Source organism: Mytilus edulis, chromosome 1, assembly GCF_963676685.1.
Source record: "Mytilus edulis chromosome 1, xbMytEdul2.2, whole genome shotgun sequence".
In the NCBI taxonomy this organism is placed as follows: domain Eukaryota; kingdom Metazoa; phylum Mollusca; class Bivalvia; order Mytilida; family Mytilidae; genus Mytilus; species Mytilus edulis.
Window position 1 is genome coordinate 13694189 of NC_092344.1, and position 26643 is coordinate 13720831.

The 26643-nt window shown below is 31.9% G+C and overlaps 1 protein-coding gene and 1 pseudogene across 10 annotated transcripts; one reads left to right on the forward strand and one right to left on the reverse strand.

Annotated features, from left to right (window-relative positions):
• The first annotated feature begins 4458 nt into the window (after positions 1–4458).
• LOC139524468 (serine/threonine-protein kinase PAK 1-like) lies at positions 4459–19179 on the forward strand. 10 transcript variants are annotated; one of them, XM_071319261.1, is made up of 10 exons: positions 4459–4531; positions 4831–4955; positions 6059–6088; positions 7322–7500; positions 8384–8621; positions 9476–9650; positions 13765–13828; positions 14229–14711; positions 15218–18519; positions 18690–19179. In XM_071319261.1, the coding sequence occupies exons 4-9, from the start codon at positions 7322–7324 to the stop codon at positions 15534–15536; spliced, it is 1458 nt and encodes a 485-aa protein (XP_071175362.1). In that variant the 5' UTR covers positions 4459–4531; positions 4831–4955; positions 6059–6088; the 3' UTR covers positions 15537–18519; positions 18690–19179. The 10 variants fall into 10 exon arrangements, with proteins under 10 accessions (XP_071175362.1, XP_071175401.1, XP_071175367.1 ...); XM_071319300.1 differs by having other exon boundaries at positions 8384–8588; XM_071319275.1 differs by having other exon boundaries at positions 4461–4501.
• A 3170-nt stretch (positions 19180–22349) lies between these two features.
• LOC139524518 (protein CLN8 pseudogene) lies at positions 22350–24437 on the reverse strand (annotated as a pseudogene).
• Positions 24438–26643: the final 2206 nt, after the last annotated feature.

The following is a 26643-nucleotide window of genomic DNA, read 5'->3' on the forward strand; positions in this document are numbered from 1 at the left end:
ACGAGTAATACAGTTTTTAGTAGGCATTGAATCCGAAGTCTTTATTGTTGTGAATTTTAGATATGATTGTTCCTAGTGCTCTTCCACCGCCTTTCGACAAATTTTCGACATTGGTTTTGAAATTTCCGTTATGACTGAATGTAATCCATAAATATTTGTAATTTTCAACCTTCTCCAATTTGTTTTTACCAATTGTAAATTCGAAATTAGTTTCTTTGGTTCTTGGTTTTCTCAAGGATTTGTATAGTAATACAAATCCTTGGTTTTCTGAAATGAATACACTTAGATTTATCTGTATTGATTAACACCCTCAAACGTTTACACCATTGGTGAAGTGTATTCAGCATACACTGAAGATCCTCAGCCGACTTTGAAACTAACGCTATATCATCCGCATACAATAATAATGATAACTTCGTTTCAAGTAAGTCTACCCCAAGATTAAGGTCATTAATTTCTTGTACAAGATCGTTTATAAATATGGAGAACAATGTCGGTGATAAATTATCTCCCTGTTTCACACCAGTTTTACAGCAGAACCACGATGTTAGTTTACCGTTTATACGAACACAGGACTCAGAACTTTGGTATATACTTTTGACAGAGTTGTATAACTTCCCATCAATTTTGTTCAGCAAAAGTTTGTATAACATCATATCCCTGTCAATAAAATCAAAACATTTCTTAAGATCGATGAATACTGATTTATTATTTCTTATAACACTATTCAAAGTAAATATATGGTCTTCACACGATCTGTTTTTTCTAAACCCATTTTGTTCGTCGGCAAGTATATCATTATTATCAAGGTGACTGACGAGCCGTTGATTAATAAAAGAACTATACAATTTGCTAGTGCACGACAATAGACTTATACCTCTGTAGTTCATTGGTACTCGGAGATCTGATAACGGGTCCTTCAAGATTGGACATATGATGGCTTTTCTCCATATGGTTGGAATTATACTGGTGTCAAATATTAGTTGGAAGAGTTGTTGTAATGTTTGAATGATTATTGGGTACTTTAAAACGCCGTATGGAATTTGGTCGTGTCAACTTGCTGACTTTGATTTTGCATGCATTACAATTTTAGTTATTTCATCAATTATTCATTCAAAACGTGATGATTGAATGCCAGGCGTTCTCTTCAAAATTTGCATTCCTTAAGCTTTTCTGATGTTGCTTTCCTCCATCATTGATTTTAATAGAATTTCTTCTTTAAGAATCCTACACTTTTACAACATATAAGTCAAGTCTTAGTCTGAGATAGCGCTAGTGTCTGACAGTCTATTTTCTGTACTAATTGAATTAAGTCCGGCATGGTTTCCTAATTCTTGATGGTCTATTTTTGGGGACAAGTTGTAGCTGTAAGACTTAGTGACGGCCCGTTTTGTGATTAGTATAGAGTGACTATTAAACTTAACGGCCAAAAGATATCAATTTCAAATTATCAACCTTCCATTTCTGTATTTCAACATTTATTAGCGCCTACATAGAGAGTATATATTCCCCCAGTTATCCCTAATACCAGAGCTTGTGCTTTCTGTCATGATTTCCTTGATAGAGGATTATTGCATAAATAAAAAGGAAAGTATTGCAAGTGGTTATGTTGAAGTCATACCTTTGAAGGATTAACGGACCCGCGGGAACTCTTCGAAGTTTCAATGTTTACCGAACTTCATTTACTGTCGGCTCTCGGAATTTAACGATATGGTGGATGCGAGAGCATGATTATAGTTCTACGTACAGAAATTATAAAGATTATGTTGTCGTAACTATTCTTCTTTTCATGTTATACAAAAATTGTTTGGTATGTTTCTTTGATTTGCCTGGTTTCTACACTTCCGCTGACTTCCGACTGTTGGTTTCTCTTTTCATGCAGTTAATGTGGGTATCTTTCGTCTGTTACTTCTTACAACTTAGAATAGATAAAGAACAAAAATATCTGCTAGCACAACTAAGGTACATTTATCGTGCATACTTCCGCATTGAAAAACACCTGAAAGATTCACTGAATCCAGTGGATCAGAAGGTTTGTATATAAAATGAGATTTTTTGTTAATAGAAATGGCTATTAAAAGTCCAAAAATCGCTCATATAAAAAAAAGAAACACGAGACACATAATGCCATTAGGTACTTTTTATAATAAGGTCCATTTCAATCCGACAATACAAAAGCCAAACACAAAGGTACAACAAGACAAACAACAATAACGAACAGAGCAACACGATACACGAACATTACCAAAATCCGGCGATGAACAGTCCCTGCTTTATATGTGGTACCCATCATGTTGCTCAAATTTGTTCCGATCTAGTAGAACCACATATGATATGTGGTTCACATTTAAAGACTAGTTTTTTGTGGGTTTTTTTTTTTATTTTCATTCAAAGGATTAAAATCTTATAGTTGTCAAATCTTACCTGAAAGTAAAAAAACAGAGTCTGTATTTTAATCTAAACATTTTACTTTTTTTTTTTCCATATGTTGATATCATCATAAAATTGAACCTCTAGCCAATGCAGAAAAGTAAACGCATAATAATACGCACATTAAAATTCAGTTCAAGAGAAGTCCGAGTCTGATGTCAGAAGATGTAACCAAACGGAAAATAAACAAAATGACAATAATACATAAATAACATCAGACTACTAGCAGTTAACTGACATGCCAGCTCCAGACTTCAATTAAACTGATTGAAAAATTATGTCTTCATCATATGAATGTCAGGCACAATCCTCCCCGTGAGGGGTTTAGTATCATACCATCATAACATATATGAGAAGAACATAACCCGTGTCATGCCAACAACTGGTTTATTAATAATAAATGTGTTTAGTTCCGATGCAAAGACCCTATATATAAGTGAATCAATATTAACGTTATTTAGCGCTGGATGTTAAATTGCTTTTAAAGGCATTTTGATTACAAAAATGAAAAGTCTGGGGTTTTTTTTTTGGTTATTTTTGGCAACGAAGAATGTCGCTAAAAATAATAAGTTAGTTTGTACCCAAAAGGGAATATTATAAGAAGCTCTATTTCCTACAATTGATGGTTTTGTATTGTCTTCAGGGGTTTGTGATTTTGTTTTTAAAAAAGTCGTCAAGTGATGTTGCCGGATTTTTTATTCAAATTTTAATCACATGGAAAATAAGAAAAGATTGTATTTATAATAGTATAAAAATATCATATCGTTGCTATTGAAGAAACCAATAATTCAAAACAGAATCGACTAAGGGATATCCCAAACCTATTTGTGCATGTGCGTTGATCTCCGTTGTACACATCGTTACGGTAATGCCTAGCATCTTGAATTTGTTTGTTTTCCTGTGGAAAATGTTCATACAGTTTGTTTCCTTTGATACAGACAAATGAAATATTAAACCCTTACACTTTAACTATAAAATATACATGCCGCACGTCAGGAGCCGTTAAATTAGTGCATTATACACTTATTTCATGGTGGGGTTTTTTAGCCCTAAAAAGGTCGGGAAAAAACGCCTCGGTACGCTCGGCGAAGAAATTTATTCTACACCCTACTTTCAATAATCTTGTATCCAGCACTTCGGTTTTTTATTATTTTAAAAATTTCATATCACACTGCCAGAGTTAAAAGAAACGTTTCGAATGAATAATTGAATTCCAAACTGAAATTTTTAAAAATCGTAGAAAAATTAGAATGATGATTTTACCAGGGGAAAAAATAGCGATCAAGTTCAAGAATAATGTTTCAACTACATGGTGACATCAACATTTGTTTGCCTCTCAAGATTATCGAGTGTTTCAAGTAGAAACAAAATCACTGGTTTACCGAGCCACATGAAAGATCATAAAACGCCCGGGTTTCAAGTCATGACTTTAAGGCCACACTACCAGTTCGTCCACACTTCTAGTTTTGCCACAAGCGTTTCGGCAGATTCGAATTAGTCATACTTTACCATAATGTTTGGTGTTGGTTTCTTTTTGCATCAATTGGTTTGACAGAAGTTTGCTTTGAAAAGTATTTTTATTTAACCATTGAAAAAGTCGTTTGACCATAAATTGAAGATGAAGTGTCCATCAGTTAAACTTTGACGAAAGGATGCACGAATTTAGTATGCCATGCACATGATTAAGACATTAATAACGTCTCCCTTTGACTTTGATTTAACTATTTTAGTTTTTAAAGTCATTTCGAGTCGTGTTTTCTTTCCCTTTTAAAATTATTAAAAACTGACTCCTTGAAGATCCTTGATGGCCTTGATTGCATTTGTTTATATATAATATATGCTTTATTCGTGTATTTAAAATTCAATCTAGAGAGCGTTTTCGTAAAATGATTTAGTCCAAATGAGTCGTTCTCTTTAAATAAATTACTGTTTGTTTAATGATTCGTATTTTAATAAAGAATTTGAACAGAAATTTTATCTGGAGGATGTGGTTTTGCAAGAATGGCGGGAAAATAATATGTTGTCTCCCTTGAAATCAGAGCGAGACTGTTTCCGGAAATAGGAAGTTTTTGTAAGTTGACACACTTCGTCTGTTGAACAGGTATAGTTATTTTCCAATACAGGTGAAAATATAATTCCTAAAATAGGAATTACTTTATAACTTATAAGTTCAATAACATAAGATGTCATATGTATATTTTTAGAGATCGTGAAATAGCTTAATAACTCTGTATCATTGTTTTTGTTTATAGGTCGTGATTTCCCTTCTGACAAGGTCCATGTTACTATCAATCACCTTTTGACAGGTTTAAGACTCTCTTCAGTTACATATGTAATTACGCCTGTGTCGATAACAATATGTCCATGGATATGGTGACGTAATTTTATTTCTAATTATAGGTTGGAATGATCGAAACAAACCTGAAATGTACAATTTTTGAACAAGGAAGTTGAAACGTCGAAACGGACATTCCAAATTCCCATACCAAAAAAGGGAAACCAAAACTACAGAACTCCATTGCCAGGTATATACTGATTTAATATTATATAAAATATTTAAAGTATAAAGAAGTACATGCATTTTTGATATGCTGTTAGTTTTTGCCTGAGGGAATTAGTTAATCATGTACAATAATCTGGTATGTGTACTGTGGGGTTCGTACTGTGCATGTACATTGTATGTAGTCTTAAGTTCCAGTTTTATATGATGATGCATAATTTATGAACTTGGATTTTTGGTATTGTTTTATTCTTTTGATTTAAATTGTGGCAACATACTTTTTTACAAAAGATAATATTTAACATGCTTTACCAGAAAATTAATAATTACATGTATGACATCTTGAAAGGCTGTTTGAGTTTATTGCTTTAGAACTTTTTGTAAAGCAAAAATTTAAATATCATTTCAAGATGTCATATCTTTTTGGACTACCAGCAAATGGAAATGAAAATTCAGTAACTGACAGTGTGCCTTATAACTGTATTAATGATAACTCATACTACACTACTGGTGTAATTTAATCTACCTTATTTTAAATATTTTACTGGTTCCTCTTAAAAAAACATTATTGTCTTCCGAAAGATTCTCTTTTATGTTGACAACATAAGGGTTTTAGTTTTTGATTTTATTAAGGCTGCTTCTACATTGTACCTAAAATTTACATGTGGTCATTTACATTAATTTTGGTAGAAGTGTTATAGAGCACATTTTTGGCTTTCAAACCAAGTAAACACCACAAAAAAAGATATTTAGCATGTTTAGGGGTCAAACATTCTGTTGTCAATGGAATTTGCCTGCAGCAAAACAAATATACCTTTTATGCCATGAAATGAAAATTAGATTAAGTACAAGTACAGGACACAGATAGCAACTAAACACACACACACACCTACAATAAAAAGACCCAATGTAAAATGTTTGATCATCCTTCACAACATGCACAAAAACTTCTTTGAAGAAGTAATGAAGTGTCTGCCAGATGAAGCACATGTACACTAGTTTTGGTAGTGTTGTTATACATGTATTAAATGATGTACAATTCATTAAAAAAAAAACTCTTTCTCTAAAACATTGTTGTTGAGCATTACATGTACATCAGACAAATAAACCCTGTTGCATTTATTTTAGAAATTGATATAAAGGAAAATAGTTGATAAGGTATGTATGATTGTGGTTTGTGGTGAGGGGTTCAAGTTGTTTGGTAATTCATTCTTCCTAATAAATTAAAACAAAAGTCTATATAACAAACTGGGGAAGTTCTCAACCTGGGTTAATCTTTTCATAAAAAGGGACTGGTGAGGGGGGATAGGACCTTTATCGGGACTCCAGAGCGTGTGTTTTTAAGGTCATGATTTCGGGATTGACCCTTTCGAGATCCGGGAATTCTTTTTTCGAATTTCGGGACCTCATGATTTCGTGTTTTTAAGTCCAGGATTTTGGGATTTTGTGTTTTTAAGCCTGGGATTTCGGGATCAGGATCCCTCCTGTCCCCCCTCACTGGTGGGTGTGTCCCGAAAGTAAAAGGTATATCTGTTGCTCAACACTATTTATTCTGTTAAATATTGGTGCATTTTGATATCTGCCAACCCTGGTGTTGAGTTAACCATTATGTTATAGAGGACTCATAACTGGGTGAATGGTTAAGGTAATGGTAGAGAAGCAGACAAAACACTTTAACAGCCAATATAGTTTCAACATGTAGACACTCATTTAATAACATTGACCTACTTAGTACATGTCACAAACAGATAACGAGATTTTAATTTAAGCTTTACAATTTACCTTATACATGCTGCTTCATACATGTTTGTATCCTACTGTTACATGTACATACAATCACAAAAAAAACAAGGAGAACACACCTCTTTTTGATATGTTAATTGTGTCAACTGCAGCCTCAGTTCTCTATAGAAACTTTTATTCAGCTGGCGTTTAAGGAGTGAACCCTGGATACGATATTCAAATATGAAATTAACAGAACTGTGGTAAAACAGCGAGGAATCTCATTATTCCCAGAGACTACAATCAATACTAACACATCAAAGTATAAAAATGTTCATCAAACGTCTTTGTTCGAAAACATGTTTGACATGTGATGCAAGTAGAAGTGAGTGTTTGCTTAGAAAATGAGTAGTCTTAAAAAGTTAAATGTACAAACCTACAGAATAGTCATTATCACTACCCTGTAAATTATAACAAAACTTCTAATAGTATTTGATTATGTGAATATGTGTGTTCCTACTGTATTCATATTATTTGATTTTAAACCAAAAAAAATTATATGTCCAACAAAATGTACAAATGCATCTGTGCCAGTGACGATGATGTTTGGGAACAGCATGTACAAGGTACAAATGATTTCAACTTTATCATATTTTGTTCTATTTATAGATGTTGTCAAAAATGCCATTCGGAAAGAAGAAAAGTACTAGTACAGATGACAAGCCCATGAGTATATCTGGCCCCACAGAGGTCAAACATAATGTACATGTTGGTTTTGACAGACAGACAGGAGATTTTGTAGGCCTGCCACCTGCATGGAATTCACTCCTTCAACACTCAAATATCTCGTAAGTTAATGTTAAAAAATAGTATTTCTGTTTAAATTGTGTATAAATTGGACATGGAGTTGGGGGTATAAGAGTGCATTAATTAGACACACAAAAAAATACTTAAGTCTTTTTACAAAATATATACACATTATCATGTATATGAAGTCAGGGAGATTGAAATAGTAAAATATTTGTAGAACACATCAAATGTATTTCATTGAATATTTGAATCATTTTCCCATTTTTCATTATTTATTCCACATTTAATTACACAAATTTACAAACAAAAACCAAGCAAAATTTATTGATTAAAAATAGTAATTTGATAAAAACTATATGTTCCTGTGATGTCTATTTTTGTAGCCTCCCTTTCTCCTTTGTTATTCTTCCTCTTAACAAATAAAAACATAAAAAATTAGATCAGTCATATTCTGAACTAAAGCTATTGAATGAAAAGGGGATGTAACTTAGTTTTAAAACGACAAATACTTTGAATGAATCATTCATGGTTCCATATTACATGTATTATAAAAACATTTGGACAAAACATAACAAACTTTTAAAAGGCAATACGTCTATATTTCACACTAAAGCTTGTGTTTATTGTGATATATTAACTATGGTACACCATAAACAATTCAAATTGTTATATTTGTATGAATTTATGATAGACTTACAACACATTCAGAAACCTAACTTAGGCTAACTTACCCTAACTATAATAAGAAAAAATATTTGCATAATAATTGTTATTTGCACAAAAAGACACTTCTTGATTATTCATAAGGTTCACATAAAATTACATTGTGTAATACATGTAAACAAAATAAAAACAAACTACAAATATACCTTAGTAATCGTTTAATTTCGACACTTTTACTGATAATATAATTTTCTTCAGGAAAGAGGAACAGAAGAAAAATCCAGAGGCTGTCATAAAATCCATCAAATTCTTGAAGAAATCATTTAAACAGAAAAGTACCCATGAGCAGAAATACCTTAAAGTTGCTACTACCATTGAAGAATCTGAGGATGAACTTAGTGATGAAGACAAAAGTTCCATGCAACCTCCCTCACCTCATGGAAAAGATGCCAGATCTGATGAGGTTTTTGTCACTGCAAAAACTGACCCAAACAAGGTACATTGCCTCACATTTACAATAAGTGTACTGTGTAGATTCTGGTTTAACATAGGTGTTTGTTGACATTACTTTATCACAAACAAATTCATAATGTTTAGAACATTTATATTTTTTGGCACTGAGGAAACGTCAGCAATAAGAAGTACACTACATGTATAAATGGTGTAGTTCTTGATGCAGATGTTTTACATTTTTATAAGTTTTTGAAAATTCTTTGATTGATAGAAAATTTATTGTTACTCAAACACCACTCAAAATCTACATATGTGTCATCTTTGTAAATATTAGGCAATGTATTCATGCATGATTGTTGTTTCTTTTAATGTCAAATAATTCTTGTTTTTAACTTTCTATTTCTCTAAGAAATGAATCATACAAAGAATAAGACCTTGAAACAAGAAGTTCTTTAGAAATGAAAAGATTGATACACCTTATAATAATTATACCATTATTGAATAAGAAGTCCATTGTTAATTTAAGCATGTTATTGTAAATTTTTGAAGCTAAGGATATCAATTTTGTCTTTTACATTTGTAACACTGTTTGTTGAAATGCATTTTCATGCCACTTTTCTTGGCTTTGCATGAAAAATTGTTTTGAAATGGATAATCAGTTGATAGATATACTGTAAACCAGCTTAAACTTTATTTTTTGTGTGGCCCTTCCTAGCCCATTTTGATGTGATTTTCAAATTGACTTGATATAGTTAATTAAGGAAATATGCCAGTTTTACATATTTGCAAGTATTAATATTCACATAATTCTTTTTATTTGCGAAGGTCACAAAAATTTTTTGGTTTACAGTATATTAAATATAATGGTATATATCTGACAATTTTTATGATTTACAGAAAAATGATAATAAGGGAGATGAGTTAGATTCCAGAACAAACAATGTTACAGATGGCATGGCCAAAGTTACTGTTGACAACCAGAAAACAAACGATGCAGAAGAGGAAGTATTACAAAGACGTCCCAAATCTCAGAAAAAGAATTTAACGGATGACGAAATTCATGCCGGATTACGTAAGTGTCTGAGAAGACTTACTTTGTGTAATACAGTAATTTGCATAAAGAAACTTTTGAGGTATATATACCGTTAGGTCCTCACTAAATGAATTTGTGGATCTAAATCAGATATACATTTATTATTACTATATTTTAAAGATACACTGATCTAAATAAATGATTATATATATTATCATAACATCCAAACTTAAGAATGTCATAGTTCAGATTTTGACCAATTACTACTTTTTATTGCAATAGGTAATATAAATAATTCAATAAGTAAGTATCCCTGTTCTTTTTTAAACACAACCTGGATCAACTATTACTTCAAATAAGAATTAAAGATCTAATTCAGATTTATGCACATTTTTAGAATACTTACTTTACAGTAGTTCACTAGATAAATTAATTGTATAAAATGAAAATTATTTTTTTAATCAATTTGTATTTAAATTACTGGAACTTATTTAGTAAAAAAGGCAACAAAAAGAAAATTTCAAAACCATTATAATACGAATTTCTGATTAATAACTTTAAGTTTATAAATCAAACTAAGGCCATGTTTTTTTTAATTTGTTGGATTACGGATCCGCCAACCAGGTTTTGCCGATTTTCAGAATAAAAATAAAATTTACTTTTCATGCTTTAGTATTCCCACCGACCCTAACAAATGCATTATCCCGGAAAAATAATCAAAATATTCTCTTTTTATGAATCACTAACAAAATTGATAACACTTTCTGTTGTGAAAAAATAGAACTTCCAGTTTACGTTTCTAAAAATAGACAAATCAATTATAACTGACCTTGAAATGTCGTTTGCCCAAATAATTTTGCGGAATGAAACCTGTGTTTAAAACCCCTTACACAATAAGTTTGTTTCCCTTATTTGTCATCAGTCCGTAAGATGCATCATCTCATAGGAATAGACTTATCCAAATGTTGATATCAAGTTAAAATACTGAATATTAACAAATCATTTGGAATTTTCCTGTTTCATAGATAAAAAAAAAATATCGGCCAATTGGATAAAGAACGGGAATGCATGACAAGAGATTAACCCAATTTTCTTGTTTTTCCAGTGGACGAGTCTATTATGTTTTTTGACACGTGTGTTGAAACTTATTTTCGTACGACGTTACATTTTCTTCTTTATCAGTTTTCGTGCTTGAAGATCATTATTCACCAAGTTTTCTGGAATTGATTAAGAACTACGCGAATCTGTTTTTCTTGTTTGTGAAATGACGATTTAATTTCGTCTTTGTCCGTGCACCCCCCTTTTTTACGGGAAATTATTAGACAATGTCATTTATGACAGCTGAGCAATAATATTTCATCGAAATAGAATTTAAAAAATGATGACAAAATAGCATATTAGAAAGGTGAAATATATCAGAGATGCAACTAATCGTCGGACCTGTCGGACCTAACGGGCAGAATTTATGCAGGTCCGGCAAAACTAGTTGCTGTGCAGGACCTGATGGCCGGCAATATTTTAGTCTGCTTAGGTCAGCCAAAACTTAATTCCCTGTCAGTCCCAGCAGAGTATATTGTTAATAAAATTGTAATTTTACAACCACGTTGTATGATTTATAGATAGAACAACATTCAAGGCTTCGATTACATAATAAAAATCGGGAGTTCCAACTGTTTTAATGATAAATATTATAGCCTGACACAACTTCCAAATATCCGTCCTTAAAAAATAAAAAGTAAACCTTTTGCAGTATAAATTTCAGTTTTGAAATCGTATGTCTGACATCGTCAATTTATTGAAATATTTATATCAAACACAGTTGATTAGTTGTAACAGAGAATACACACCATTGGTTTGAAAAATGATCTAACTTTGACCTCCCTGGTCCGTAGCAGAGTTAAAAAAATATATGGGTCACTGAATATTCATAATATATTTCAGATCGTCTGTTTTGATGTCAAAAATTGTTTTAATTTTTAAATATTTTTTTCAAATTAGTTTTAACCCATAAAAAAATTAAAAATATTGCCTGACTGTACCTTAAGTTGAATATCTATATCCAAATTCAAATATTTAAAGCTGTAATTCATGATCAAAAATTGAATGCTTTGTTTACAATTGTTGAAAGCCATGTGCTTTTTGGCGGGAAAATTCGGGAAACCCCTTAACAGGAAACAGTCACATTTCATTGTTATTTATAATTATAACAGTAAGAATTTCATTTTTATTAACAGCTAACATTTATTCATGAAAAATTAAAAATTTCTTGAGATGAAACTGACAATACTTTTTATACTCTACATATAGGGGTGTGTAAAATGGAAAAAAAGGGGGGGCTGTTTTTTTTCATATTACAAAAATAGATTATTTTGAGTGAAAATATAGGTCTGGCAGAAATGTGATGGGTCTGGCAAAACTTGGTACCCTGTAGGCCCCAATGTCTGACAGCAAAAAAAAACTGTTTGCATCAATTCATCAATTCAACATAAATGTAAAAAAAACTGATATATATTTATTTTGCAAATTTTTCTGTCTTGAAAGATATTTGTTTTTCTTTTTTTTCCCAACCGACCCGGCTTTTTTATGGGGAAAATCGGTAAACCAACATATTAAAAAACCGTGGCCTAAAAGAAGAAAAATGGAACATTCATTTGGACCTCATCAGTTTCTTAGGCCAATAGAAGTAGATGGATATATAGGGAACAGGGTACCTGCAGTCCCATTTATGCTTAATTCAGATGTTATTCTGTCACAATCCTCTAATTGAAATAGGCATTATGCAGCTGAAAAGATATCACTTTCCTGTGTCAAACCTGTTTCATTGAGAAATAAATGCCAACATTTTCAACTTTGGAAAAAAAAAAATTTCTTCTTGATTCAGTATTTTATAAAGAAGATAAAAAAAAGAAAGTAAAAATATATACATGCTATATATCTAGTAAATATAAAAGCATTATATGATCCTATTACTGATAAATATAGATCAACTTCATAAATCATGAAATTTAATTGAAACAAACTTTATTTTTACTGTAAATCTGAAGATTTTTATGACCCTTTACCGAAGGATAGTCAATAAAACATAAATGTTTAAACCATTATTGTGTAAATCTTAACTTCAATAGGTAGAAATAAATTTATTTTGTTCATAATTTTATTTATGACTATTGGGAACAGATGCATACATATAACAACTAAATATTGATGAAACTATTAATTAATATTCAAACAATTTGATGAAATAAAAAAAAACCGACAATATCCCCTCACATCGCAAGATTCTGTAATACTTATAAGACATCTTATTTGCAAAGAAGACACTCCCCCCTCATTAAACCTATTATGTTGTTCAGAAGAATTTTCCTCATCTTTTATTCCTTGTCAGAAACCACTCCTGTTACAAATCCACATTTCCTGAATGAGAACTACATGTACCCTAGCCACGTTTCAGTTCCTGTTATTGTCATGGATTTGATCATTTACTCCAAATGTACGATACAAATGTATGCCCTGCACATTGCACTATATTCCAAACATAAATTACACACAATTTGGTATAGTGAAAAGTAACTCTTAATACTAAGATAGATTTCTTACATTGAATGCTTGTCAAGTGATATTCACTCTGAAATTTATATGTACAATGTTTATTTATTTCAAGAGATGTACATGTCATGTAAATTTAGTTATCATAGAAAAAAAATATGAGCAATAACCATAATTCACTATGAATCATTCTTTAGCTGTAAGTTTGAATTTAGTCTAAATCAATCTGTGTGTATTTACTACTATACCCTGCACATGACTTTAGTAGCAAACTTTCTAGATGACACAGACTGAGTATACGTAATGTTCTATGTGAGTGTAACAAAATATTTAGCATTGATTTTACCATAATAATCTCCTTGACTTAAAAATTCATCAATTCAACATAAATGTAAAAAAAACTGAAAGCAACAAAATGCATATGTAATTAATAGACTAAGAAGTTATGTCAATGTATGTATTGTGAAGATACATTATATTAGAATTTTGAGTGAGCTGTGCAGGATGATAACTTGCCGTTATTAAAGGTTTTTATATTGTTGTTCTTATTAAAATGTACTTGTGTACAAAAAGAAAATTAACATGCCATATTTTGTATATTTTTCAGAACGATTGGCTTCGCCTGGAGATGCATCCTCCAAATATCAGATTCAAAAGAAACTTGGTTCAGGGTAAGTTTGGTAGAAGATTTTGAAGCCAAAAAAATGGGACATATTGTTCCCAAATACTAAAACAACTTGGTATGGGTTCTTGTTAGAATTCTTCAAATTATTTGATAGTTAAGATAAGGCAAAAAAGAATATTCATGCTACCTAAAATAGCCAAGTAGGTAATACACAGGATGATTCTCGTATACAAGTACTTTTTTAAGACAACTGTCAGGGTCCATATCAACAGGAAAAAATCCATAGTGGTAGTAGGCTTTACAAGTATTATGGCCTGTCATTAATCTTATGAACTACATGTATAAGGCAGTAGAATCACATGTACAATTTACAAATTGATGAAAATATGAAATTTTTAATTTTTATAATGGAATATGGTTATCATGTTCATTTTCTTCAATTTCAGTGCCTCTGGAAATGTATGTATGGCTAAACCAGTTGATGCTGATGCAGTAGTGGCTATTAAAATGATGGATTTGAATAATCAACCCAAAAAAGAACTTTTAATTACAGAAATCGAAGTGATGAAGGATTATAAACATCCAAATATCGTTAATTTCTTAGATTGCTATTATCTATCAGAAAAACAAGAACTATGGGTAGTTATGGAATATTTGGATGGCGGGGCCTTAACTGATGTGGTAACAGAAACCATCATGAATGAGGGACAGATTGCTGCCGTGTCACGAGAATGTCTACAGGCTCTAGACTATCTACATGAGAAACATTGTATACACAGGGATATTAAGAGTGACAATGTCTTACTGGGAATGAATGGGACAGTTAAATTAACCGATTTTGGTTTTTGTGCTCAACTCAGTGGCGATAGTGCCAAGAGACAGACTATGGTTGGAACTCCATATTGGATGGCCCCAGAAGTGGTATCCAGGTAAATCATATAATTAGATAATACTAGTTACTAAATGCCAGTGACTTATGGTATTCACAAGCTCAATAGCAAAGCTTGAGTTCCATATGGCATTTACTGACCAATTGCATGTATATCATATTAGATCACTAGCACATATATCTGGTGAACTACAGGAATCAACATGATCAAGTCTTCAATATTAAAAATTGACATGATTTCCAATGTGACAACTATTCATTAAAGATCAAAAGTTCAAAGATATGAACAATTACAGGTCACAGTATGGCCTTCAACAAAAATCAAAACTTATTCCATATAGTTTGTAGTTTGCTTTAAAAGGTCTAGGGATGACAAAAATTGAAACCAAATTCAAGAAGAGATAACTAACAATGAGAACTGTTCACGATTTATTGAGAATGCATAATTATTAACATCATCATGATCATATAAACGAATAAAAAAGTGAGCAACAATTATTGTCTGATAAATTTGATTGCATATATGTTTTGTTTAATCTATTGTAGAAAACACTATGGAAAGAAAGTAGATATCTGGAGTATGGGAATTATGATTATAGAAATGTTGGAAGGGGAACCACCTTATTTGAATGAAACCCCCCTGAAGGCTATTTATCGTATAGCAACTAAAGGAAAACCAGATATAAAAAATGCAGAAAAACTGTCTCCTGAACTGAAAGACTTCCTCGACCGGTGCCTGGAAGTGGAAGTAGAAAAACGTGCCGATACCCAGGAGTTACTACAACACAAATTTTTAACAAAAGCCAGACCACTGACCACCTTGCGACCTTTAATTGTGGCAGCCAAACAAGCCACAGGACATTAGTATTCATAATTTGTATTATCTAACGAAAGCTCCAGACTTAGATTTGTTTTAGGGATGTCATTATATGCTAGCTGTACACTGTATTTCATACATGCATGAATACTATCATACTATGTATGGTCAAGTAACAGCATCTAAACAAATCACATTTGTATGTAGCATCTATACAAATCACGTTTTTATGTAGCATCTATACAAATCACGTTTTTATGTAGCATCTATACAAATCACGTTTTTATGTAACTTGATTCTTCAATGCTTTCTTGAAACATGTTTAAAAAGTCAGTCATGGAACAACATCCTAGACCATGTGATTTTTTCACGTTTACATTGAATCTTTTCTTTCCCGTTGTTGAAAAAGCAGATCAAAAAATACTTTTCTAAAAGTTTAGGGAAACAGGGGAAAAAATGGAGAATATATGAAAATTATTTATTTGGGATTATGTGAAGTTTTGTAGTGAACTATAGATTTATACCTGTATATGATGACACCCCTGAAATTTGCCGTTCAGCCAGTTATGTATACTAATCATACTATATTATACAGTTCTATGTCACATTTTTAATTTGCTTCATTAAACTGTAGATGGAAGTTTTATATTATGCTTTTTATGTTTTTTATGTAATTCATGTGGAGACTGAATACAATTATAAATCTTTATTGTTTATTAACTTTTAGATCATGCAGTTAACATCATTCATTTCGATCTCATACTTGAAGAAAAATGAACACTTTACACCATAGATTAAAAAACATTTGGTGAACCAACATCAGATTATATGCTGTGTCAGTACAGTTCCTAAAGTGTATATACCAATGGTATATGATTGTTGTCAAAATAAATGGCATCATATAAAGAGATAATTATAACAAAAAAATCATGTTTGTTTTAAATATCTCTCTTGTCCATGAGTTAACAAGGAATAATCTGACTAGAAATTCAGTTATTTGAGGAATTTCTGATTTACTTGTTCTCAGATAATATGAAGAGATAAAAATTAATTGTAAATTGCAACTTGTCAGCAAAATGAAATAAGAGAACAACTTTAAATAAAGTTCTGATTTTGTGGGGGGGGGGGGGGGGGGGATTTGTTGGTAAATTTTACATTTTGTACCATCAAAAATGTTGATAGTTCAGTATTCTGCATTCCTCTGTTTGTACAGAAGCCAGGAAAATAATTATCTGTCTGATTTAAATAAATTTAATGTTACACATAAACCTTAACACTTTAATCATGTTATTTGTAAGGAAATATCACTTCGCTATTTGTTGTCCAAACATCCAAAAGGTATGGCTTAAAACTATTTTACACTAACTTAAAAAAAAATGTTCTAAGATTTGAAAATAACAACTTGGTTGAGTATAGCTATATGTTTTCTTTTATCTATTTTTTTTTTTTAACAACAGGTTTAAATGAAAACATTGAAAAGTGAAGATATTCACTTGATGTGTAACTTTCTGAATAAATTTTGTCATTTGAGCTGGATATGTTTATGTATAAGTTATTTTTGCAATTTAAAGACTATGAAACCTCTCTGTAGAGCCTGACATTTGAAATAGCATTAATTATAACAAAAAGGATATTTTCACATGGCATCATTTAACAGAATCAAGGGATAAATTTAATTTCAAAACAAAGGGCAATACTTCTGAAATTCATAAGAAGTATGTCAAAAAAATAGCAGAGTTCGAAAAAAAAATAATTTTTTTATGAACTTGAAATATATATCATCTGAGTTTTTGACAGGGTGTATACAGTCAAAAGCACAGATTACTGAGGGTATTAGTTACCAGTATGTTATCTGCGGTATTTTTCACAAACAAACAGAAATACATATACATATACCATGATGTTTGAAGAAGGTGCTAAGGAGCATTTCTTCTGTCATTTTATTCAATTGAACAAATTGTAAATACTCTGTTAACAAACTACAAACTCAGTTTAAAGAGTTAACTGATTGTCTGTATAACTCATGATTTATACTGTTATATATGTGAGATCATACGTGTTATTAATATAAAATATTATCGTATGTTTATTCCAAATCTGGAGAAAATATTATCAAATATTTATTCCAAATCAGGGAAAATATGATCAAATGCACATTTGGTTTGGTATTCATGCTGTATTCATATGGGATTAAAATATTATTATCCTAAATAGACAAGATATTTGCTGGTCATTGATATTTCTTTAGTAAATCAAAAGTTGTGGTTTTAAAAGATACAAAATCAGGAAAAGGGATTCTTTGCAATTTAAAGTAATTTTAGAGTAACTGAAAAATGTTAACTATGCCTTGTTTTGGAATTAACTCAATTCTTATACCAGCCCAAATCTAAAATACAAATAATTAACTAAAAAAGAAAGATATATTTTAATGATTTGTATGATTAAGATACAAAGTTTTAACCTTGTTTTATCTCTGATGTGATACCTACCTGGTATTTGAGTTATTATCATTTAATGGAGATCTGTGTCATTAACTTTCTAATGTTAGTTTGATATCATTGTGTTTATAAATTGTAGTCTTGCATTTATTTCATTCTGTGTCATTTATACAGGACAAAAAATCTGAATTTGAAAAATAATGTTCCCTCTTTCAGAAAAATTGTTAAACAATTAGCTGAAACAGTCTTTTTCTCTAATAATAACCTTTTATCATTGTTTTTTTTTTAACTTTACATTGATGGTATAACCTTGACTTATCTTAACTTCAAAAACCAAAAAATAAGAAAAAAACATGAACATTGAGAGAAAAGGGCAGTTGGGCTTTTCCTTATTAGAACTAGTATCAAAATTATTTCATTCAAAGTGAATAATTTCCAATATTCACTAAACTATTTTTATGCCCCACCTACGATAGTAGAAGGGCATTATGTTTTCTGGTCGGTGCCTCTGTTCGTCCGTTTGTTCCTTCGTCAGTTCGTTCGTTTGTTCATTTGTCCGTCTGTCCCACTTCAGGTTAAAGTTTTTGGTCAAGGTAGTTTTTGATGAAGTGGAAGTCCAATGAACTTGAATCTTAGTACACTTGTTGCTTATGATATGATCTTTCTAATTTTAAAGCCAAATTAGACTTTTTGACCCCAATTTCACGGTCCACTGAACATAGAAAATGGAAGTGGGAGTTTCAGGTTAAATTTTTTGGTCAAGGTAGTTTTTGATGAAGCTGAAGTCCAATCAACTTGAAACTTAGTACACATGTTTCCTAAAGTATAATCTTTCTAATTTTAATGCCAAATTAGATTTTTACCCAATTTCACGGTCCATGGAACATGGAAAATGATAGTGCGAGTGGGGCATCCGTATACTTTGAACACATTCTTGTTCAATTTTAAAAGGGTTTGTAGAGTTGATTTTTGTTAAAACAAACATTCCAGTATGATGGTATACAGGTTATATTTACCATTAAATTAACATAAAATATGCAAATTATTTTATACAAGTCTTATATGAAAATTTTATTTTAAAAATACTTTTTCAGAATTTTTATTTTTTTGCAACTGTTATACAAGTTTTGTTAAAAAAATATTTAAGTGTCGGGCACACTGCCTAGTTGTTTTAGATGCACATTTTGTTAGCTGTGAGATTTGTAAATATGTATTTTAATAACAGTTTTTATGAATAAAGCAATATAATGTCATATTTGTTTTGTGTTTGATTGTAGAGCCACCATATAAGAAGACCTTTGCTAGCCTATTTCAGAACATGTTTTTTTTTTGCAAGTTTATCCTTTTACAGTTTGGCCAAAGTGATTAGATCCCTGTTCATGCAAACTTTTAGACAATACAATGGCAAAAATAATATTGTACATGTAAGGAGCTTAAAGGATGATCTGTTGCTTGCATTGATTGTACATTGTGCAGTTTATGCCTATGTTCTATTCTAAGCCGTGTCAGCCATTTTGGTACATGGCGTATTATAGAACATAGGGTTAAAATGCAAGGTTTTTTTTTATTTGAAAATTGTTTTAGAGAAAATCTGACAGTGCAAAATTGTTCAGAATTGTGAGCCCCTTCAGTATTGATCATAAAAGTCAAAACTATCAGATGACATCATATATGAGTTATTTCCTTTTAATGACAAATTTTACCATTTTTATACATGCATTTCTGGGAAGTATTATTGTATACCATTGTCTGTCTGTCTGTCGTAAAACACTTTACCCAGTTTTTCACTCAATGTGAGTAATAGGATATCTATATTTGGTATATAGTCAACTATTTTTAGCTCACCTGGCCCAAAGGGCCAAATGAGCTATTCTCATCCCTTGGCCAAATTTGGCATGAATGTTCCTTATGAGATGCTTACCAAGTGTTGTTACTTTGTAGTGGATCCATCATCCAAGATGGCTGCCAACAAGGACTTAGTTTAACATAGGACCCTATGGGAAATACATACCTATGTCTTCTTTTAGAGAAACACTGCTTGGAATGAAACTAAATATGTCATAAATGTTCCTTATGAGGTGCTGATGAAGTGTTGCTACTTTGTTACTGATTTACTGTTCAAGATGGCCATCATGATTTATTACTAAATTATGGGGCCAATATTAAACCAAATTTGGCCTCAGTCATTATTTTAGTATCTGTTATAATTTTTATCTTTTTTTATATGATTTCAAAAACCCAAGTAGAGTCAGGTTTGCGACACAAAAACTTGAACGCCTCTAGTTTGGTGTATAGAATGATTGTAAGGTGTACAATTATTTTAGATTGGCAGCCTTCATCTTACCTTTACGTTATTGTCATGGTTCATTGGTTAAATTATTGTGTTCTGGTCTTTTTTTCTAATTACTTTAAGAAATAGATCTACTTTGATAGTGTACATGTTAGTCTGGCAGCTTCTAATTTACCTTGACCTCATTTTTACAGTTCAATTGCCAATCAAATTTTCCTGGTTAAGTCTGTTTTAAGATACTAGAAGCAATAGGTCAACTCTTTGTATTTGATGCATGAAATAATTGTAAGGTCAACTTGTCTGATTTTTTTAGGGATTCCCACGGATAGTTAATCCGGCAAATTGTAACAAACCCCAGTTTGTTTTTTTCGGGGTTCGCATGGATAGTTAACCCGACAAATTGTAACAAACCCCTGTGGGGTTTTTTTCGGGGTTCGCATGGATAGTAAAACCGGAAAAAATTGTAACAAACCCCTGTGCACTGAGCTCCGTATAAATGACATAATGCTAGAAATAGAGAAGATTCGATATGTTATGGTCCATAGAGAAGATTCGAAATGTTATGGTCCATAGAGAAGATTCGATATGTTATGGTTCCTAGAGAAGATTTGATATGGTATGGTCCATAGAGAAGATTCGATATGTTATGGTTCATAGAGAAGATTCGATATGCTATGGTCCATAGAGAAGATTCGATATGTTATGGTCCCTAGAAAAGATTCGATATGTTATGGTTTCTAGAGAAGATTCGATATTTTATGGTCCCTAGAGAAGATTCGATATGTTATGGTCCATAGAGAAGATTCAATATGTTATGGTCCATAGAGAAGATTCGATATGTTATGGTCCCTAGAGAAGATTTGATATGTTATGGTCCATAGAGAAGGTTCGATATGCTATGGTCCCTAGAGAAGATTAGATATTTTATGGTCCCTAGAGAAGATTCGATATGTTATGGTTTCTAGAGAAGATTCGATATGTTATGGTTTCTAGAGAAGATTCGATATGTTATGATTCCTAGAAAAGATTTGATATGTTATGGTTCCTAGAGAAGATTCGATATTTTATGGTCCATAGAGAAGATTCGATATGTTATGGTCCATAGAGAAGATTCGATATGTTATGGTCTATAGAGAAGATTCGATATTTTATGGTCCATAGAGAAGATTCGATATGTTATGGTCCATAGAGAAGATTCTATATGTTATGGTCCATAGAGAAGATTCGATATGTTATGATTCCTAGTGAAGATTTGATATGTTATGGTTTCTAGAGGAGATTCGATATGTTATGGTCCCTAGAGAAGAATCGCTATGTTATGGTCCATAGAGAAGATTTGATATGCTATGGTTTCTAGAGAAGATTCGATATGTTATGGTCCCTAGAGAAGATTCGATATGTTATGGTCCATAGAGAAGATTCGATATGCTATGGTCCATAGAGAAGATTTTATATGTTATGGTTTCTATAGAAGATTCGATATGTTATGATTCCTAGTGAAGATTTGATATGTTATGGTTTCTAGAGGAGATTCGATATGTTATGGTCTTTAGAGAAGAATCGCTATGTTATGGTCTATAGAAAAGATTCGATATGCTATGGTCCATAGAGAAGATTCGATATGTCAAGATTTCTAGAGAAGATTCGATATGTTATGGTCCATAGAGAAGATTCGATATGTTATGGTTTCTAGAGAAGATTCGATATTTTATGGTCCATAGAGAAGATTCGATATGTTATGGTCCATAGAGAAGATTCGATATGTTATGGCTTCTAGAGAAGATTCGATATGTTATGATTCCTAGAGAAGATTCGATATGTTAAGATTCCTAGAGAAGATTCGATATGTTATGGTCCTTAGAGAAAATAGGCCTTTTAAATTTGCAAACGAGGAACATTTAGTCCTAAAGGAATGTAGGAATCAAATTACTAAATCGTTAAGCCCGGTTTCAATAGGACATTTCAAAATGATCTGCACCTGTTTGAGGCGGTTATAAGAACCGATGACAGAAGTGGCAAAATTATTTATGTTGTTTTCTACATATCCGAAGTTTGCGTTAATATAATGATCCTTGTTTACTTTGTGCGGGATTTTAATTTGCCACAGACATCTAACTTATTGGAATGACAATAGTATATTTAATTCTATTCGTGAAAGTGAAAACGAAAAGCTACATGTATTGTGAAAAAATAATCTCTTTCATTTGTCGCAACGTCCTCGTTGCATATAGGTTAATCTCAAAAGAGAGCCTGACTTGTATAGTTATTATAGTCTTTAGGATGTCTTTGTCTTTGTTTTAACATCTTCAAAGTTCCAATCCACGGGAGTTATCATTTGAACAGTCTTTTTGTACGTCCAATACGGAGTCATCCAGAAGGTCACCAGAGTTAGCTGTGTATACAAACAAACAAAGAAAGCAACTGGCATGGTTTCCCATATTATATTCCAGTGTTTGTAAGTAACGTACCAAATTGAACATTCGACTACGGATCTTAAATGAAACGAATGAACCAGTAAAAACTGGTTAACTTTCCAAAACAATGTGTCTGCTTTTCCAGCTTTGAGAAATATCCAGCATACGGCGGAAAATGGAGTGCTCATTTCTAATAAGAGGCCTCTCGTGCCGAAATAATGGCTGCTGTCTTCTATCAGCAAGATGGAAAATCCAACAAGCGATATCCAGTGGTGAATATTCAATAAAATACTGAACCTTTTATACACTATATCTGATATTGAAACAGCCAGACATTCAAAACAAAAAAATCCAACCGTTGCAGTAAGCGCAAAATAACTTGTTGGCGTAGTTCCGAAGACAATATCTTTTTCTAGTTCACTGTCGATAAAAAATGACCAGATTCCAATTACCGTACAAAGTATTCCGTAAACTGCTCGCACTATTGCCAGATTCCAAAATATTTGTTCCTTCTTATCCAGATTTCTGTACGTTTTAAATAATATCCCCATGAAATGTGAAAATCCAAATACACAAATAAAGAAAATTACTGAAATACAGATACAAAACAGCTTTACCGATGGTCTGCGGAATTCAACTTCGGTGACCCCTGGTATTATGTGATCTAATATTTCCATGCTGAATATCAGGAGCTGTAATGAAAGAGACTTGTAACATGTATTTGTTTTTATTTTTTGTAACTAGCAAACTCCAAAACTGTATTTAATGGTTTTTTTTTGGTTTTTATTTTAAATTATTTCGAAAGCTCTAAGACATTAATATAAATAAATCAAGGTCAAATGCATGTTCATTACAAATTTATGATGTTTTGGCATTGAATTTCAAATTTTAGTAATAAATCCTTTCAAAATGACGTGTATTTGTTTCTACAATGTAAGTGACGACGGCGATATGAAATGGCTATACAGGCAAAATATGTATTATCTTTTATGTGCTGTGGCACTATACTGTATAGTGCCACGCCACATCACATAAAAGCAAGAAATATGTCGTTTTTTATGATTTCCATATTTTATCCCCAAAATTGTCATTAATTTTTTTATTTGCTTTTCATATGAAGTTATAAAACAAAACTTCTGCGCCACAAACGGTACCCTTTGGATTAAATTACAGCGGATTCCATTGAGTGTGTAGCAAAAGGTAATATCTTTGGGTAGCTTGCTTGTTAGCTGAACCGTGAAGTCATTAAAGTTCAGGTATACATACTACCCTCCTTTCGAAGTAGCATAGTCCAACAGACAGGTCGATTGGTTTTCTGTCGAACTAGTCTATTCTTAAAGTAGTGTAGTTAACCTAACTTAACAATGACTTCACGGATATTACCTTTGGCTACACACTCAATGGAATCCGCTGTAACGTACCTGTAGAAAAAAGTTTGCAGCAATATACCTTTGTATAACAGATTAAATGATGTTTGTGTTGTGTAAAACTAGACAATATAGTAGTTTGGGGTTTTATTAACAAAGAAAGCAGTTTGAGGAACGAATGCAAACGATAAATTTATTTTGTATATATAAGAAACTAATTTATTGAAGATTTTCAATTCAGTTAAAACTCTAAAAATTGCTCGCACTATTTACTTTGAAGTTAAAAGTTACTATAAGAAAAATTGTCCCAAAACAAATACCTGTTGAATTGAAAATCTCTGAAACCAAGTGCGCTTTGTATGTTAATCAACTGGTCATTAAGAAGATGTTAATTATCCTGCTGGTTATTAACATCACTGCCACAGAATGGTTGACCAGGTTATCTTGCTTACACAATTATATCAGTGTTGACTTTTGGACATTACATTTGTCAGTTTATCAACAAGTAAGGCCGTGTGTACCCGATATTCAACAAATTCTGTACAATTATGACAACCTGAAGCAAATCAAATCAAATCAAATATATTTTATTGTCAATTAAAGACGCCCGTTACAGGCAGAATAATCACAAGTTAGATTTGGTACAATTTAAATGATTACAATGATTTGAATGGAATCAAATCTTTGATTACAATGTAGAGAAAAGAATAGACACACACTAATGTATATTTATAAAACACTGTATCCTGTTTCAACTTTAACCAATACAGTGATCCTAAAAATATAGGAAACTGAATTTAAATATTCTGGTTTTCCCCTGGTGCGTTTATAGTCCAGCAGATAGGTGAATAATTGTGCACTTTGTGTTAAAAGCATAAAATTTTGTAGAAACATAATTTGGACCATTCTAAACAAAATTAGATATGGAGGCAAGGTTGATTAAATTAAAATGGTTACCCAGCAGATAGGTGAACAATTGTGCACTTTGTTTTAAAAGCATAAAATTTGGTAGAAACATAGTTTGGACCATCAGTCTAAACAAAATTAGAGATGGAGGCAAGGCTTGATTTTATCCACTTCTGGTTTTATCATCAAAATGGCGGACATGCATTTGATAACTGATTAATGGTTATTCAAATCTCAAAGCTGGTAGCCAAAGTTTGCTGTGTAGACTATAATATTATTGTGTATTCATGGTTTGAAATAATGTATCATTTCTTTGAAACCCTCGGGGTATTTTATTCAGAAATTTGTCACTTCCGGTAAAAAATATCACAAGTAAACGTAATTTAGAGACAAAATACATATGTTTGATAAAGCAACCAACAATCAATCATCAATCATATGTTTGATAAAAAAAAAAAGCAATGTTGTCCAAAAAAAGGTTAAATATCCTTGACCATTTATATTGTTCGATCAAACATCAGCATAACGAATCGTTCGATTAATTGCATAATAGTGGTGTCGACATTCAGAGTACTCACATGGGTTGCGTCCAATATTGTAGCGGCTGCAAAAGGCTACGTAGATGTATGACTATTGAACGTGTAGCTAGCCTAGCTGCAACATAGATATAGATAGCAGCTAGACTAGCTACTCGTTCAGTAGACAAGCATCTACGTAACTGCTACTATATTGGACGCAACCCTGGTCTCTCATAACGGTGTATACTCTTGTGACACTATTCAATACTATTAATGTATCCCCTGTTCTTTTTTTTTTTTATCTTAACCAGCGATCTATGCCACAGTGTCGAATACAGTGAATGCATGGAAAACAGGCAAAAAAAAAGTTAAAAAGTTAGCAAGCTCATGAATTAAAATGTATACGAAGTGGTTTCCAGTCCCAAAGCAACTCATAAATATCAGCTGCATTGTCACAATGACATGAAACAAGTACTAATACATCGGTAACAACTGTAGCAATAATTCTCATCTCGAAAATGTGTTCATCCATCTGTTAATTTGACAGAAAATGAATGAGCTCTGTTTTGTTTTTATCTACACATGAGAAGCTCTATCAGTTTCGTGGTTAGCATGATTGCCTTTGACAATGTCTCCTTGTACTGTCAATCTTTATATTGTCTACAATAGTTACATCTTGTCAATGGTTCTAAAAAGTAAAATCACAAAAATACTAAACTCAGAGGAAAATCAAATCGGAAAGTCCCTTTCCTATTCAACGAACGACGAATAGTATCAACAACTGCTGAGGGAGCTATATCTTTTATTGGTATACAGAACAAGCAGTTCATTGCTGTCTTCAAGAAATTGATTTCCTATCTCTTCTACCACAGAACCTACATCAATGATAAACGACATTTGAGCTCTTAGTTTCTGGTCGTGGTCAGTTGTGTTCTCTTCATCAAGAAATCGATTTATGATTGTCCCTCTGGTATCTTTAGCAAGTCTTGCCATTTCTTGTCAAGCTGCCATCCATCTTCGAAGGGCTAATGCGTTATCTGTTAACAGTGCCTCCATCCGACTTCACAATATGTTTATTTCATGTGTTCTGTCAGACAGTGAACCATTATTTCTAAGTGCGTATGTTTCTTTAGATGCATGAGGACGGATCTTTGGAGAGTTAAAGTTAAGGATTCGTTTGTAGCTGTTAAATATAAATATCCAAGCAATCGTTAGTGTATCC